This window comes from Felis catus, chromosome C1 (genome assembly GCF_018350175.1).
Source record: "Felis catus isolate Fca126 chromosome C1, F.catus_Fca126_mat1.0, whole genome shotgun sequence".
NCBI lineage: Eukaryota > Metazoa > Chordata > Mammalia > Carnivora > Felidae > Felis > Felis catus.
This window is the reverse complement of record NC_058375.1, coordinates 8,077,547-8,094,725: the sequence shown is the minus strand read 5'-3', so window position 1 is coordinate 8,094,725 and position 17,179 is coordinate 8,077,547. Positions and strand designations below refer to the sequence as shown.

Below are 17,179 nucleotides of genomic sequence, written 5' to 3'. Positions count from 1 at the left end.
TTCTGCTTCAGTGTCAGTGGGGCTGTTTGTCCGGGGGTCAGAGGACCCACTTTCAAGGTGGCTCATCCACACGTCTGGCAGGTTGGGGCTTTTTTTTTTTTTCTTTTTTTTTTTAATGTTTATTTTTGAGAGAGAGAGAGAGACAGAGCATGAGTTGGGAAGGAGCAGAGAGAGGGGGAGAGACAGAGACCGAAGCAGGCTCCAGGCCCGAGCTGTCAGCAAAGAGCCCGATGTGGGGCTCGAACCCACGAACCGTGAGATCATGACCTGAGCCCAAGTCGGACACTTAATCGATTGAGCCCCCTAGGCGCCCCGTTGGAGCTTTTGAGTGGGAACTGCTCTGGCTAGGAGCCTTGGTTCCTCTCCGTGTGGCTCATTCTGTGGGGATCATTCACAGAATACTGGCAGGTCCAAGACTGAATGTCCCCAAGGGAACAAGGCAGAAGTGTATGATATTTATATGACGTGGCCTTGGAAGTCACACAGTGTCACTTCTGCCACACTCTGTAGTTCAAGGCAGTCACAGAAGCCCACTCACATTCAAGGGGAGGAGATTATGGATGCTGTCCATCGACAAGAGAGTAGGAAGATTCTAGGAGAACATGTGGAAGAAGAGAGACTGTGACAGCCATCTTTGAGAAATAGAATTTGCCATAAAAAAATACTGTTTTAAATAGTAAATCTCAAACAGCCATTGAAGATTTGGTTTATAAAAAGTTTCACTGCATGTAAAAGATTTACAGTATAATGTAAACGAACGAAATGGAATACAAGACGGTGTGTGTGATTTCAACTATTAAAAACACTTGTACAGGGGCGCCTGGGTGGCGCAGTCGGTTAAGCGTCCGACTTCAGCCAGGTCACGATCTCGCGGTCCGTGAGTTCGAGCCCCACATCAGGCTCTGGGCTGATGGCTCAGAGCCTGGAGCCTGTTTCCGATTCTGTGTCTCCCTCTCTCTCTGCCCCTCCCCCGTTCATGCTCTGTCTCTCTCTGTCCCAAAAATAAATAAAAAACATTGAAAAAATTAAAAAAAAAAAAAACCACTTGTACAGAGGGAAGAGATTAGAAAGTAATACAGCAGTGATTAAGTAGGAAGGCCTACGGAGTATTTTTGTTAATGTTTTTCTGTTTTCCAGATTTTTCTGTGACGGATAATTATTTATAATGGGGCATAAAATGCTATTTTTTATGCTTTAAAAATAGTTCCTAGGGTTTCCCTGGTCGCACAGTGTGCAGATTTCACATGGCTCAGCTGATGGAGCGTATCTCTCTTCTGCCCCAGGTCATGTTCGAACACAGCGTCATCCAGAAGAGGCCTGTGATAAAACGTGCACGTATGCGTTTATCACTGTAGTGCCAACTGTGTGCATTTGGCCTTGGATGTAGGTCAGAAAGTTTATTTCTTAATTTACACGGGACTTCTTTTGGTCTTCGTGTTATCCTTTGAATTTCACATTTTGTTTTTTCCAGAAGATTCCAAAATTAGATACTTGGTCTGGTTTAACCTTTTTTAACATGTAATAAAAAGCATATGTAGAGGCATGAAATGCTCAACCCATCCATTATAAGCATACCTTATAGTTTCCAAGCCCCTTCCCCCAACATTCACCACAAAAGGGCATAGGATTAAAGTTCAGATGTCGTCGGGCACAGCAAATATGTCTATTCGTGTGATGCTTTGATGATTTAAAGTAGTCGTAGTAATCTTAAAAATGACACCTCTGGTTCCAGGTCTCCAGTGGTGAGGTTGGCGTAGGGGATCCTTCGGGATTCTATTCGCTAACGCTTCTAGTTTCTTAAGTCCTGTTGTGTGTCTGTGACCATTCAGCTAAGGGTTCTGGTCGTGTTTTGAAAAGCAGTCATAGGTGCTGCCTCTGCCGCTTCCGATCGTAGGAATTTGGACATTACCTGAGAAGGATCCCAAGAATCCTTTGGAGATGATCATATTCTGAATCGGCTAATGCCAACTTCTGTGCTGGAAGTCCCCTTTCTGTTCGTCCCCCCGCCCACTGAAGAGAAAAAATGCGAACTCTGCTAAGAAACGTGCCTGTGAGACAGGCTGTTGCCCCTCGCACCCCCACGCAGCTTGCTGTGCGCACAGTGTCTGTGCCTGTGCTGTAAATACAGGAGTCACTGGCCACGTGTGCTTGCACGAACGGAATTAAAATTAAACAGAACTTAAAATTCCGTTCCTCAGGCACACTTCACCACGGTTCAGGTACTCAGTGGCCAGTGGCTACCGTATCGGACAGATACAGAGCGTTTCCAGCAAGTTCTGATGGACAGCACTTGTCTGTGTGTCCGAGCAAAGTCAGTGATGCCGGGAGTAGATTGACAGGTGTGACTTGATGGCACCGGGCAGAGGCACGAGAGGCATTGCCAACATCTTTTTCCGTTCTCTCCGCCTTCAGGGATCTTTTCAACGCCGCGTTTGTGTCCTGCTGGTCTGAACTGAACGAAGACCAGCAGGATGAACTCATCAGGAGCATCGAGCTGGCCCTCACCTCGCAGGACATCGCCGAAGTCACGCAAACTCTCTTAAACTTGGCTGAATTCATGGAACACAGTGACAAGGTGAGATGCTCCGCCGTTGTCCAGATGGAGCCCGACAGGAGCCAGGTGGGAGGGAGAAGTGGCTCGGCCGCCGCGCTCCTACGCTGTGGGTTCTGTTCTGCCCTAGGGCCCCCTGCCACTGAGAGACGACAACGGCATCGTCCTGCTGGGCGAGAGGGCCGCCAAGTGCCGAGCATATGCCAAAGCACTACACTACAAAGAGCTGGAGTTCCAGAAAGGTCCCACCCCTGCCATCCTAGAGTCTCTCATCAGGTAGGCTCGAAACCCTTTTTAATCGCCGCCTTCATCTGAAACGACCTCTCTCCCCTCCGCTGCCTGGTACCAAATCACCGCCGTCACCTGGAGACTTCTGCTCCGTGAAATCGGCCGCCCGGTCCGGCCAGCACGTTTAAATGCGATGTGGTTGCAGACGGCTTTCCCCGCTGTCAGAGCCGTAATTATCACTTCTGTTAACCCTCAGCACATGGGCTCCCGTTGTTTTCCAACCCGGGCCTGCTTGTCCCAGGGAAATCAGTCCAGAAGCGATTCCGGGTCAGTAGCAGCCTAGGAGCGATAGATTTCACACGGGGGTTCCATCGCCCTCTCTGGTGGGAGTAAAATACTGGCTCCACTGCCCCAAGGGCCACTGGGGTTTTGCTGCCCGAGTCTTCCTCCTCTGGGGTTCTGTGAATCTAAGAGGCAGAGCGAAGTCTGAGACTCAGTGATCTTTTCCCTTGGTTTGGTCATGCGTTCTCCTCTCGTAAGACGGTTTTGAGTCTTCTGGGCATGGACAAAAATAGGTTGTTTAATAAATTTTCTGCTGTTACGAAATTAGAAGCAGCCTCAAATGTTAGCTCCAGCTCCCAGAGAACTGTTCGCTTCCCCTAATGATTATCAGAGAATATTAACTCTGGGATCTAATTATCTTCATGTAAATGCTAACACGGTTGATTATTTCACTACAGATAGTTTAGGGGAAAATCACCCAGCTAATAAGTACCTCCTTTGTGGCTGAAACAGTCTGCTGTGTGTGATGCTTCCTTCATTTGAGAGAATAATCAAATAGCCAGCTTCCCTGCCAGGCCTGCTTTTGAGTCAATGCTGAGTATTCCTTTAAACACCTTAAAAAGTGACCAAAAGGCAGGAGAGTCATGTTTTTGTCCAAGTGAAGTGAACTTGGAGAGACCATTGATTTCTACGATATCACACACCAACAGATATAAACATGCCATCCTCTGGAGTCGGCTTCCATTTCAGATTAGGTCCAGCAGATGTGAAAACCTGCATTTCTTCCCCCCCCCCCCACCCCCTCTGGCTTTGGTAATATTGTCTTCCTTGATAACTGATAGAAAATCTGGCAACTGAATATAATAACCTCAGTGTCAAAGAACCAGTTTTGCGTGTCAATTTCCTTGCTGAGCTTTCTCTGTTTGACAGCTCTCTGAAACCTCCCTGGTGCCACCCCAGGTCTTTCTCCGTATTTGAAACGATCACAGAAGCATTAGTGTGTATACAGATTTGTAACAGGAAGGTATAGTCAGAGGCCTGGAAAAGTGTCCAAGAAAGTCATTAACTTCTTGTGCCAGTATAACTGAAAATGAGTCCTCAGAAATCCCTGCAGACTGATCTTGACTTTAAGAACACAGACAAATAGAAACCTGTGCTCCCAGATGAAGCCAGTGCTCTGAGCTCCGGTTTTGTCCCGGCCTGACTGAGCCGAGTTCACGAGTTCACAGTGCCGCCTCCCATCATCCCATAACGTCACTTTTCTGTTTCCACTGGCCGCTTTTCCCACTGAAAACTGCACTTGCTACGCACCATGGCAATGTTCTGCCATCGTTGTCCCCACAGAAAGTTTTAAGAAACAGGCTTAGGCAAAGGTGCTGTTAGAGAATGTGCGCCCAGCACCACCCCAGTCCTCTAGCTGAGCCTCGTGGAAACCCCTCCCAGGGGTCCCACGCTGGTGGTTGCGTGTCCCTGAGTTACTGCTTGGGTCCCGTGTTGGAGACACGGCTCCTCAGTGATAGATTGAACTCCCTTCCTCGCCGTGGCTGCCGGGGAGCTCACAGCTCGGGTCCTGGCCCACCTCTAATAGACTCTAACTTGACCTCTAACAGACTACAGACCCTCGACCTCTTTTGTCTGCTGCCCTCTCTCCTCCCAGCTTTACTTTGTCTTTCCTGCTCTTTCCCTTCACTGTTTGTGCCCTTTCTTAAAGGTTATTCTGGTATATATCTTTGAGTCGACTGCCTTAAATTCTCTTTGAAACAATCAGGTTACCTGTTCACAAAAATGTCTTTGCGCAGCTGTTCCTTAGTTTTTGTTTTTGTATTTAAAAGCTGTGCTTTGCTAACAGTACTGTTCTCTTGCTACTGGTCTGTCTTCCTACTTCTTGACGTTTCTACTATTTACTCCAGGACAAATTAAATCTCACATGTAATCCTCAAACCAGGCTCACAGTGAGACATTATAAACTACTCCCATCTCCTCAAAGCTTGTATATATCAGTAAGTATAATTGCTTCATAAGGGAACAGAGGATTAAATGGTATTGAATTATTTGTAAACATACACACACACCGGCTTTTACTTGGTTAGCCTGTAGCATTAGGTTAAGGTCTAGTGCCTGCTGACTCAGACCATTAGGGCCGCTGTAACAAATTGCCATAGACGGGGGGCTTAAACAAGAAACACTTTTCACAGTTCTGGAGGCTGGGAAGTCCAAGGTCAGGATGCCAGCACAGTTGGGTTCTGGTGAGCACCCTCTTCCAGGTTGCCCCACGGACGACTTCTCTCTGTGTGCTCAAGTGGCAAAAAGCAGAGAACAAGCTCTTTGGGCTTTTTTTTTTTTTTAAATGTCTATTTTTATTTTGAGAGGAAGAGAGAATTCGTGAGCAGGGGAGAGGCAGAGAGAGAGAGGGAGAGCAAGAATCCCCAGCAGGCTCTGTGCTGAAAGCACACAGCCCAGCACAGGGCTTGAACTCACAAACCATGAGCTCATGACCTGAGCCAACACCAAGAGTTGGATGCTCAACCGACTGAGCCCCCAGGCTGTTTTTTTTATGAGGGCCCTAATCCCGTTTGTGAGGGCTCTACCGTCATGGCCTGATCACCTCCCAAAGACCCTACTTCCCAATCCCATCACACTGGGAGTTAGCCTTCAACACAGGAATTTGGGGAGACATAAACATTCAGTCCACAGCATTCCTCTCCTGGCCCCCAAAATGCATGTCCTTCTTAAATGCAAAATCCATCCATTCCATCACAACAGCCCCAAAGTCAACCCATTCCAGGATCAGCTCTAAAGTCTCATCTAAATATCATCTAAATCAGGGATAGACTTGAGAATCTAGGTACAGTTCATCCTGAGGCAAAATTTGTCTCTGGCTGCGAACCTGTGAAAACAAACAAGTTACATGCTTCCAGAATACACTGATGGGGCAGTAACAGGAGAGCCATCCCCATTCCAAGAGACACGGGGAAGAAGGAAAGGGTGACAGGTCCCACGCAAGGCAAACTTCATGAGATCTCCAGAGTAATCGCTTTTGCTGGATCCTCTGCTCTCCAAGCCCTCTGGGTAATGGTCTGCCTTCTGGACCTGCTGGGCAGAGGTCCTGGCCCCACAGCTCCACCAGCTAGACGGCCCGGTGGTGGCTCTACCCCCACAGCTTTGGGCAGAGTTCACGGGCCTGTTAAAAACAAGGCAATGGTCCTCCTGTTTGAAAACAAGCAGGCAGCCCTGCTGATCTCTGAATCAACTTCAGGATCATTCTCTTCTTGTTCACAGCCAAATAGCTCCATAGTCCCGTCCTGTAAAATCCAGGAAGTTCAACAGCCTTCCTTCATTCCCTCCTGTCTCTTTGCCCGTCTGTTCAATGTGGTAGTTTTCCTGCCGGAGTAGCTGATTAGGTCCATGGTTCCTGACACCTAGTCCCCTGAGCAAAGCCTCACGTGGCCGTACCCTTCGTGCTCTCCCCAAATGCACGCACTCATTTCTCACAGTAGAGATAGGCTGAGAATTTCCCAAATCTTTAAGTCCCGGCTCCTTTTTCGCTGTTGCTTCTCTCCTCTCTCATTTTACTCTAAGCAGTCAGGAAGAACCAAGCCACTCCTCCTCAGTTTGCCTAGAAATCTCCTCAGCTAATACCCAGGGTCATCATTCACAAGTTCTGCCTTCCACCAAACACTACGGCGTTGAGCACAATTCGGGCAAAATTTTTGCCACTTTATAACAAGGATTGCCTTTTCTCTATTCCCCGATAACCCGTCTTCCTTTCCATCGGAGAACTCGTCAGAATGGCCTTTACCATCATATTTCTATCACCGTTCTGTTCACAACTATGCATGTTCTCTAAGAAGACAGAAGCGTTCTCTGTGGTTCTCTTTTTTTTCTTTCTGAGATTTCACCAGAATTTGCCTTTGAGAGTCCATTCACGGTAGTCTGGGCTTTCTCTAGCACGCAGCCCAAAACTCTCCCAGCCTCTGCCCATCACCCTGTTCCAGAGCCACTTCGTCGTTTCTAGGTGTTTGGTACAGCAGCACCCCGCATCTTGGTACCAGTTTCCTGTTTCAGTCCATTCGGGCCGCTGTAACAAAATGCCGCGGCCCAGGGGGCTTAATCAGCTTTGACTTGTCACGGCTCTGGAGGCTGGGCAGCCCACAATCAGGGAGCAGCACGGTTGGGTACTGGTGGCACCCTCTTCCAGGTTGCCACGTTGCCACCTTCTCACTGTGTCCTCACGTGGCTGAAAGCAGAGCTCAAGCTCTCTGGGGTCTCTTTCATAAGGGCCCTAATTGCATCCGTGAGCCACCCCACCCTTGTGACCTAATCCCCTCCCAAAGGCCCCGCTTCTGAATACATTGGGAATTGACTTCAACGTAGGATTTGGGGGGGACACACACATTCAGTCCACAGGACCTGCTTCTCACCCAAAAGTAGAAGGAAGTGTCTGATCCAAGCTGGATGCTTTCACTGCCCAACCCCTAGCAAGTAATCCCATTTTTTAAGAATTTTCTGACTGAGATTAGCAGAATTAAGACCAAAAACAGGGGCCGGCACTTCCATGGTGGCTGTGCAGCAGCATACCTCGTGGAGGACGAAACAGAATGTGCTTTACTTTCCGGGATGACACTGAGTTCTCCTTTGGTTCCTGGTGATTCTGTCCTCTTTAGGGCCAGAGACTGTGTTGGCTCCTCTCTGAATCCTTGGTGTCTGTCCTCTGGCTGCACCCGGAGACATGCTTGGAAAGTGGTGGTTCTGGTCAGAATCCGCACCGTAGGTTAAGTGGCTGGGGGCGTCCTCCAACATTAACATTGTCACGAAAAATTTATACTTCTGTTTACGCAATTGTGTACATGTAAAAATAGGAGTAAGTTTTAGCAACTATAGGTTTGGATTAGGACGGTGTAGATGCTTTGCACCCCAACTTTATTAAGGAATAATTAATAAATATAATTGTATATATTAAAAATGTACAACATGAAGGCAGGTGCCTGGGTGGTTCAGTCAGTTAAGCATCCGACTCTTGGTTTTGGCTCAGGTCATGATCTCACGGTTCATGGGATTGAGTCCCGCATCCAGCTCTGTGCTGACAGCATGGAGCCTGCTTGGGATTCTCTCTCTCTGTCTCTCTCTCTCTCTTCCCCCAAATAAACACTTAAAAATAATAATAATAAAATAAAATGTACAACATGATAACTTGATAATACATTATGGAATGCTTATCAAGCTCAAGATCATTAACACATCCATCACCTCACATCATTAACTCGTGTGTGTGTGTGTGTGTGTGTGTGTGTGTGTGTGAGATAAGGATACTTAAAACCCACTCTCAGCAACTTTAAAATGTGCAACACTGACTATAGTCCCCATGCCGTGCATGAGATCCTTGGAATCTACTCATCTTACAGTGGAAAGTTTGTGCCTTTCAACCTGTCTCCCCATTTCCCCGGCTCTCTGCACCTCCTGGCAACCATGGTTCTGTTCTCTTTCTGTGGAATCAGGTGGTGGTTATGGTTTTTGTTTCATTTTGTTTTGTTTTTTTAGATTCCACATGTAGGGGTTACCATATGGTATTTTTCTTTTTCTATCTTATTTCACTTAGCATAATGCCCTCCAGATTCATCCATGTCATCATAAATGGCAGAGTTTCCTTCTTTTATATGGCTGAATGATATTCCTCTGTGTGTGTGTGTGTGTGTGTGTGTGTGTGTGTGTGTCTTTATCCACTCATCTGTCACCAGACACCTAGGCTGTTTCCATGTCTTGGCCATTGTGAATAATGCTGCAGTGGACATGGGAATACGGACATCTTTTCAAGATACTAATTTCCTTTCCTTTGCATATGTACCCAGAAGTGGAATTTCAGGATCATATGGTAATTTTATTTTTAAAAATCTCCCCATCTGCATTCCCACCAACGACGTACAAGGGTTTCCTATTTTCCACATCCTCATCAACACTTGCTGTCTCTTGCCTTTTTGATAACAGCCATCAGACCTGGTATGAGAAGATACCTGATGATGAGTGATGTTGAAAACCTTTTCACGTGCCTATTGGCCATTCCGCGAATGTCTTCTTTGGGAAAATGTCTATTCAGGACCTTTGCCCTTTTTTTAATTGGGAATATTTACTTTTTTGCTATTAAGTCGTATGATTCCTTTATATATTTTGTTATTAACTCCTCACGAGGGGCTATAGATGGCAAATCATTTCTCCCATACTGCAGGTTGTCTTTTCGACGTATTGCTTCTTTGCTGTGCAGAAGCTTTTTAGTTCTAGGTGAGCCCACTTATTGATTTTAGCCTTTGGTGCCTAGAGCTTCAGATGTTTTTTTAGTTGTGGGGTTAGAGGAGATGAGAGAGAGAATTATTAGCTACTTCTGCCAGAGGCGTTTACACTTTTCCTGCTCTTCTCTTAACCCCCTGATCTTTTTATCCTCACTTTGCAGGCAGTATTGCGCCGGCTGCTGGCACCTCAGACTCCCCGCCTGCCTCGGGGAGTTTGTTTGAATGCCTGTCCTGTGGAATGCCCTGCTGCAGCGCACCTCTTCTGTGCTCACTCTGTTCCTTGGAAAATCCCCACGTTCTTGTTTTTAAGATTAAATAGGCTCCCAGCAGCCCAAGAACTATAGGTACAATAGGGAACACTGAGTAGGAGTAATGGCTCACCTTACACTGACTGGCTCAAGGGAATGGTTCTTTTTGGCAAGGAAAAATGACTTCCTACCACTCAAAATGAATTTAGCGTCTGTTACAGCTGAAGACATGCCCCCTCTCTGTGTTAGTTTGCTCAAGGAGAAAGAAAGTAGGAGTGTTGGTTTGCGAAGTATTTTGAAGCCAGGCGGTGGCATTGGGCTCCGTGGTGATTAGGTGGCTAGATCTGACCTCTCCCCGCGGCTGCTGCCCTTGTCGGCCCCTGCCTTTTCACTTTTTGGCTTCCCTAAAGACTGTAACAAAATCAGTCTCTTTCTCACTGCTCACCCTCTGGTTTTTCCCTTAAGCTTTTTACCTTGCTCTGAATGGTAATGGTGGTAATTTAAAAACCAACACGTTTTAAAAGAATTTATTGTGGAAGGAAAAGGAAACTTCAAATGTTTACAACATCCTACAGTGTTGTATTTTTACAAAGCAAAATGCTTATAAACAGCATGAATCATTAACCATAGTGTCATCTACCTTCATTTTGCAGCCACTTTTATAGGCAAAAGAGGAAGCTCTTTGAGCCCTTTTCTTACAAAGTAAAAAATAAAAACCAATATATCTGTATTGACTGAATATCTTAAGGCAGTTTTGTGCAAGCATCCACGAGGGACTTTCCCCACCTCCTACTAGAACTCCCCAGCCGCCACGAGACCCACTTCTGCCTTTCAGCACACTGCACCCTGATTGACGTTGAGCAGGGAGGAGGCAGAGGCCTGCCGCCAGGCCCGGAACCCTGGAGATCCCTCCTGGGTCAATCCACTGCCAGCAGAATAATTTTTGTCTTTAAAGAAAAAATGTGTAGACCGAGGGTAATTTCATTGGATTGGATTTAAAACTCGAAACTCCTTTCCCCCACCACTCCTCTCTTTTATGCCTTCCTCCATCACCCAAGGCCTCTCCTTGAAGATCAAAATCACATGATTCTTTTTAGTAAAGGGGTCTATTTTCTCCCCTCACATTAACCTAGACCTTCAACTAAATAGATACAGTGATGTCACAATTACTTTTCTTTCACAGAAAAATCAAGTGGAAAGGAGAGGCTTTGAGTGAATATGTCAGGGATCACAGGCACAGAGAGCCCACTCGGGCCAGGCCCCTGGGAAGTTGTGTGATGGCCCATCGTGTTTAAATAATTCATCCCATTTATGTAGTGTCCTTGTCCTCTCAGTTTTATTGTGCTCCTTAGAGACAGACTCTCGTTGGAGATTCTAGGCCATTTTCCGTCCCTACCCTTTCTCCACTCCATTCCTCCCCTTCCCTGCCCTCACCCAGCCTCCGATTGTCCCCATTTCCCTGGCCGTGCCCCCCAGCAGGCCTGCACTCAGGGCTGGAAGTCTTCCGGGCGGATTTTCATCTCCACGCGCCTGAGGGAGTAGCTCGAGCCGTGCCAGCCGTACCACGTGATGCCGTCCAGGTGCTTGTTGTGCTCCCCGAGGCGGTAGTAGACCCCGTTGAGGTTGGAGTCTGTGCAGCAGTTGTACCAGTAGCCGCCTGGCCCAAGAGAGAGATCGGGGCCGTGAGCCTTGTTCGTCCCCGCCCCGCAAACGGCGGACACACGGGACAGGAGGCTTGGCGGAGCTGCCATTTGTTTTTTTTTTTTTTTTTTTTTTTTTTTTTATTTTTGGGACAGAGAGAAACAGAGCATGAACGGGGGAGGGGCAGAGAGAGAGGGAGACACAGAATCGGAAACAGGCTCCAGGCTCCGAGCCATCAGCCCAGAGCCCGACATGGGGCTCGAACTCACGGACCGCGAGATCGTGACCTGGCTGAAGTCGGACGCTTAACCGACTGCGCCACCCAGGCGCCCCCGGAGCTGCCATTTGAACCGTAGCTCCGCAGTCAGAAGTGCCAAAGCCAGAACGCCGGGCCATGCGGCTCTAAATCCGTCTTTAAATTAGTCCTTCCCTGCCGGGACCAGCCCCCGAGCCCCCGCACCTCACCTTTGCGGAGCTGTGCACACTTGTCCAGGCAGTTGTCGTTGTCCTTGTCCTTGGTGCTGAAGGCCGTGTTGTTGTGGTAGAGGAGGGCGTCGTTCCCCACGTTGCCGCTGTAGTTCCCCAGGAAGAGGCGGTAGCTGTTCAGTTCGTTGCCCAGAGCGAAGCGGCTGTACTCGGCGTGGCGCAGGTTGCCCTCCCAGTCCTGTTGGGGAGCAGGTGGACCTTAGAGAAGCAGCGCGGGGGCTGTGTTTCCCGCCATGCCACTGGCCTTCCCTCTCTCGGCTCGCAGCCACACGTCCGTCTGTCCGTTTGCGCGGGGGCCCAGCGAGGCTTTATCACTTGTTTGCCTCTAGCTACCACACTAGGCTTGGGAGTCACAAAACAAGGGTCCCAGAGCAAGGCTCGCTCCTGAGTCGCCATCTGGCCTGGATTAGCCCCTCTTTCTGCATCCCTCCTGTCCCTCTCTGTCTGTGAGGTGTGGGTGTATGTCTCTCTGTGTCCCACTCAGAGTCACTGGAGAAGGTAGTGGGGCCTCCATTCCCTTCACAACCGTCACCAGTCAGTGTCGATAAGATTTGCACATAGAGGAGCTCAAGCCCCAGGCCCGAGTGGGGACTGTAGTGTGTCAGCACAGCTGACTGTTGGATCTCCCCGCTCTGGCCCGAGTCCAGCCTCTTGTGTATCTGCAGCCTCGCTTTTGGGAGCAAATAGGAAAAACTCTCTTCTCAACTGCACTACAGCCTGCAGGAAAACCGCCGTAATAAGCACACAAGCCTGTAGTCAGTAAGAGTGGAAAGGGCGCCCCCAGAGTCGTGCAGAGTTGTGTGTGGCACCTGCTCCAGTCCTAGGGGCCTTGTGCTCACCTCCATCTCCACACGCAGCCGGGTTGGCCGTCTGGAGAGCCGGTGGATGTGTTCATTGCCCAGCCAGAAGTCCCCACGGATGCTGCCAAAGCCCTGCTTGTACTGCTTCCAGTCCCGGAAGAAGGAGACGAGGCCACTCTTTCGTCTCTGGATGGTGGTCCAGCCGCCGCCTGACGTCTCCATGTCACAGAACACCTGTGGCAGAGAGGATGCTCTGGTCAGGGACCCACAGAGGCAGGCAGAGGAGCCCGAAGGCGGGCCTCGTCGCCTCCCTCCCATTGCCGCAGGGCCAGTGGATGTGTGCGGGCTCACTACGACTCTACCCCAGTGTCAGCGAGCAGGAGTGGGGTGGTGGCTTGCTAAGGAAGAATTGTCAAAATTGAGGAGGGGGGCAAGCTCACGTATAGTTGGAAGAGAAGAAAATCCATGTGTGCTCTCTACGTGTTCTCTCTTACCTCCTTCCCCCAAGAATAACTGCTCTGGGTCGTGGCAAGAGATGTCAACAAGTCGGGTGGAGGTTATAGAATTATCTGTGTCGGAAGATTTGGTGTTTGGTCAGTAATGATTTGAAGGGGCAAAAGAGATGCCGGGGGAGGGGTTTCCCCCCCACAAACTGAGTGTGTGTGTGGATAGCTCTCTGGTACTCGGTGTGTCTGATTCTCTGTCTTGAGTTTCCCATTCTCTAGACCATGATTAGTCCTGTTGCCCCCAGCCCTGTGAGGGGGCAGAGGACCGATGGTAGAACCTGGGCCGTGGGCTCTGGTGACCTCACCTCCAGCTCAGGGCTGCCCAGAAAGTCATCGGGAGGAAGCTTGTACACCCCAGAGATGCGGTAGTTCTTCTGGTAGAGGGACGAGCAGTCATAGATGGCGTCTGTAATAGGAGCAAACCGCAGGAGTGAGCATCCAAACCCAGGGGCTCCACGGCAGGTGGGCATTCGTGCTCTGTCTCCATTGAAAGTTTAAAAACTGAGATCTCATGTCTACCACGCAATTCACACGAGTGTTCATTACTAGGCAGGGTCTGGGTTTTGGAGGGGTGTGGCCATTGGGAGACCAAAAGGAGGTATCTTTTGGCTTCATTGGTGGTGGGGAAGCCCTCACCTGGATAGCAGCATCAATGGGACCATCAAACAGGTGGTTTCAGGTTAACTCTGAAATAGATCATCCTGCTATGTTCTGTTCTTCTAGGCCACGATCTCTGGGAACATTACAGTGTGCGAGGGCCACGTAATAGATGCGCCTGTTTAATAAATTCCACTTCTGGGACCGCTAGCCTCTCTTACCATGTACGTTATGAGCATCTCATAGGGTCTGGTTTTGTTGTTTTCTTGGTTTATTTGGGGGTGGGGGTGATTTTTCAGAGGGAATGGCTATTTCTACCTTTGAGAATGGCTATTTTTATCTAGATTGCCTACAAGGACCCTAATTAAGGGAGATCAATATAACATCTTCTTCCCCGGACCACCCCCCCGCCCCCCGCTGCTTCGTCTAACACTGCTCATTCCTCAAACGGAAGTGCAAACACCCTGAGGAACCCACGGAGGCCTCCCCTGGCAGCATTATTAAAACAAGCAAACCAGAGCATCGAACAGGCTGGTGTTCACCCTGGGGTTGATTTAAACGCTTCCTTGGCCATCTTGGGGCTACAGCTTTGTGCCAGATTTTGTCCCCAGGTCTCAAATATCAAAGAAACCGCCTTTCCTGATGGGATTCAAAGAGCGGGAACTCTTGCTGTTCAGGAGACGCTTCCTGTCCTCTGTCTCTGGGGTTCTTTTCTTGGAGGCCCCTGCGCTGGGCCTTCGAGAAGAGCCCTTCGAGAGACGCTCACTGCCACCAGGAACTGTCCCAGGCAGAGCACATTGAGGGAGGGGGAGATGTGTGCCTTCGCCATCAGCATCCTTCGTTTTCTGTTACTGAGGAGAGCATCAACTTACTGCTTTCTCCGATGAGCTACCTGCTTAGAGAGTCTAAAGGTGACCCAGCAGCTGGCAATCGAGAAGAGAACGGAGGAAGGATGTCCTGGGCAAGAAGAGTAGGAGGCCCAGCAGGAGAGCTGCCTTTGACCCCCAAGAAGCTCCCTGCTGGGAGGGGAGAAAACCCCAGTCGGAGGAGTAGGAGGCGGCACAATCAGAGTCCCGCCTGGCCTGCTCTGCCGCGCCAGGCCAAATCGGGACGCGCTTGTCTGGAAAATGTCCTGAGGATACCTTTCTAGTCCCACGCTGAGGGGCAGGAAGTACATGCTTAGGAAGTGATTTTCACATGGTAGTTTATTGGGTAACGGGCCGTTTAAGCTTATTTCACGTTAAAGCTTTTTCTCTGTTTGAACTGAGAGTCATCAGTGACTCACTCTCTTCTATTTCTTGACTTGGTCTGTGATGTGACCGAAAGTGTTTATATCAGTAATAAATGACATATCTGTAGGATATTCGCCTGACAAGTAACGATTTCCTGATGATTTCAGAAACCCCAGTTTCTTCTCTCTGAGCAATAAATTCACCTTAGCCGGTCTGAGCCAACCTAACTAGAAACCAGAAGTTACTTTAGGAAAGAAAGCATTGGATGTATCTTACGTGGGGGGCTTCCAAAAATCCAGATTTCAGCATTGCATTTTCTTATTTGCTGTAATGGGAGAATTTTATTTGAGATCCTGGGGGAAAACAGAAATCTCAGAAGTGAGGAACCTCGAGCCTCTCCTTCCTGACCCAAAGGAATTCTTCTTCTGGCTCTAGGCAGCATCTATACCTAATTCTGAGCCAGGGGCAGAGTCAGGTTTGCAGAGACAGGACACAAAAACCCATTAATGCCCAGTCCACTAAATCTTAGGGACACAGGAGAACTGTTTTTGGCAAAACTTGGTTCCTACAACGATAGATGTTACAGTTTTGGTGCTCAATCCTGCTTCCTTAGGACTGTGGGTACAGCCTGTCGGCTCTGGGTGAGAAAGCGAACCCATCAGGGAGACTTAAACCCTGTTTCTAAGGCTTGCAATGTGACTCTGGGCAAACCACGTCGTCCCTGTGCGCTCTGGGATGGGGATTCATACCTTCCTTATGCTGAATCATGGTGTGAGTAAAGAGACTGTGCAGACATTGGGGAAATTGACAGAAATTTACAGAACATTAGAGCCGGTGGCACGTACCCAGGAAAACACACCCCCAAAGAACCCCCAGTCATCACTCTGATGGCCAAGCCATCTAGAAACCATGCCACACAGAGACGCTCCGGTGTTTGAACGAGAAGGTGGCAAGTAGCGTGAGGACACGTTCTCCTTACCTGCCGAGGTCTGGGTGACAGTCTGTGCTGCCTGTAGCTGCATAATGTCAATCTGGTTGTTCATTTCCGAGTACTTGCTCTCCGCGTCTGTGAGCCGTGACTCCATGCGCTTGGTGCTGCTCTCCAGCTCCATCACCTGCATGACCACGCTGACCCAGTCCCTCTCCTGCTTCTCGCTCAGTTCGCTCAGCAGACTGCTCAGATTGGCAATCTGGGCCCTGAGCTCCTTCGCCTCCTCACAGCAGGCGGCCGCCTTGAGCTGCGCGGGTGTCTTGCGCTTCGGGGGCTTCTGTGGCCACGCTGGGTGGCTGACAAAGGCCGTGATGAAAATGCAGAGCCAGGTCATAGCTGAGAGAGTCTTTTTCAGCATCTTTCGCGGGCCTGGGTGGGGAAGGATCTTCCTTTGGGGGATCTGGATATGCCCGGCTGAGGTCTGCAAAGCTGCAGCAAATTACAACTGTGCACTTTCACTCCGGATGGGCTCACCACCCTGTTGCTTTCTGTCCTCCCTTGCTCTTTCTTAGCCTTTCTCAAAGCTTGGGTTTAAAAGTGCAGCCTAACTGGGCTCCCTGTACCTTTCTTCCCAAGCCTGAACGCTCTACAAACTCAGCATCTTAAATATTGTTTGCTGCCTGCACCTCCACCCCCACTGTGGCCGTGCATGGTGCCTTAGCCCCTCCCAGCTCATCTGGGAGGGTCAGGTGCCTGTTGGGTGAAGTCAGCGTAAACTTAGGCCAGAGGGGAGGAGGGACACAGGGGCGAGTCTTTCTTTCCTTGCCTGCACAGTCTCTGGGCTGGGACAAGAGGACTATGAATTTGTGTGTTTCCAATTTCGCCTGGTAGATTATGCCCCTGCCAGCCACTGGCTCAGCTCTATCAGCGAGCAGGGCAGGGTCGGAAGAATTTCCAAATTCCGTTCTAAAGGTTACATAACCGTGGGGTGAGCGTAAGGTAGGCAAAGAGAATTGGGAATACGACTCCCGCTCACCCAGGGAGGCCTGTTAATGTAATCCATGCTGTTTATATGAGGATCTGGTATATTTTGGCATCCTGCTGAGTGTGCTCTTAACAAGGCTGGTTATTCCTTTCTCTGATCATCACTCAGAGAATGATGTTTTACAAAACCCTCGTTCCGCCTACATCTAACACTGTCACGGTGGAAAATCTCCAACTTAGAAGAGCTCTAGAAATAGAGTAAGCATCTTAGGAAGCAAAAACAGGCTTTGTGGTTTGTATCCACAGGATTTGCTCCATCATCTTTCTTCTTACGTACTTCCTTCTTCCACAAGTGGGCCCGTATTGGCTCCTCGCACGTGGCATTTGACAAGGAGGTGTCGGAGAGGACGGC

At 49.2% G+C, this 17,179-nt stretch overlaps 2 protein-coding genes across 5 annotated transcripts in view; one reads left to right on the top strand and one right to left on the bottom strand.

Annotated features, from left to right (window-relative positions):
• The window catches only part of MTOR (mechanistic target of rapamycin kinase), a 134,098-nt gene that overhangs the window by 55,819 nt on the left and 61,100 nt on the right, over positions 1-17,179 (top strand). For all 4 annotated transcript variants that reach the window (XM_003989489.4, XM_045035087.1, XM_045035089.1 and 1 more), the window contains 2 exons: positions 2,413-2,575; positions 2,682-2,827. In XM_003989489.4, the coding sequence (XP_003989538.1) occupies positions 2,413-2,575; positions 2,682-2,827 (309 nt within the window). The remainder of the gene's footprint in view (positions 1-2,412; positions 2,576-2,681; positions 2,828-17,179) is intronic.
• ANGPTL7 (angiopoietin like 7) lies at positions 10,102-16,526 on the bottom strand. Its single transcript, XM_003989490.5, has 5 exons — positions 15,832-16,526; positions 13,329-13,429; positions 12,557-12,751; positions 11,697-11,895; positions 10,102-11,247 (listed from the first exon to the last, which is right to left on the bottom strand). The coding sequence occupies exons 1-5, from the start codon at positions 16,199-16,201 to the stop codon at positions 11,078-11,080; spliced, it is 1,035 nt and encodes a 344-aa protein (XP_003989539.1). The 5' UTR covers positions 16,202-16,526; the 3' UTR covers positions 10,102-11,077.

What these genes read in the sequence shown, in the direction of transcription:
- ANGPTL7 (XM_003989490.5), bottom strand. Translation starts at nt 16,201, where the DNA reads ATGCTGAAAAAGACTCTCTCAGCTATGACCTGGCTCTGCATTTTCATC. An exon ending in TGTCACCCAGACCTCGGCAG is followed by an intron (nt 13,430 to 15,831) that starts GTAAGGAGAACG and finishes CTCCTATTACAG; the next exon opens with ACGCCATCTATGACTGCTCG. An exon ending in GTGTGCACAGCTCCGCAAAG is followed by an intron (nt 11,248 to 11,696) that starts GTGAGGTGCGGG and finishes CTCTTGGGCCAG; the next exon opens with GCGGCTACTGGTACAACTGC.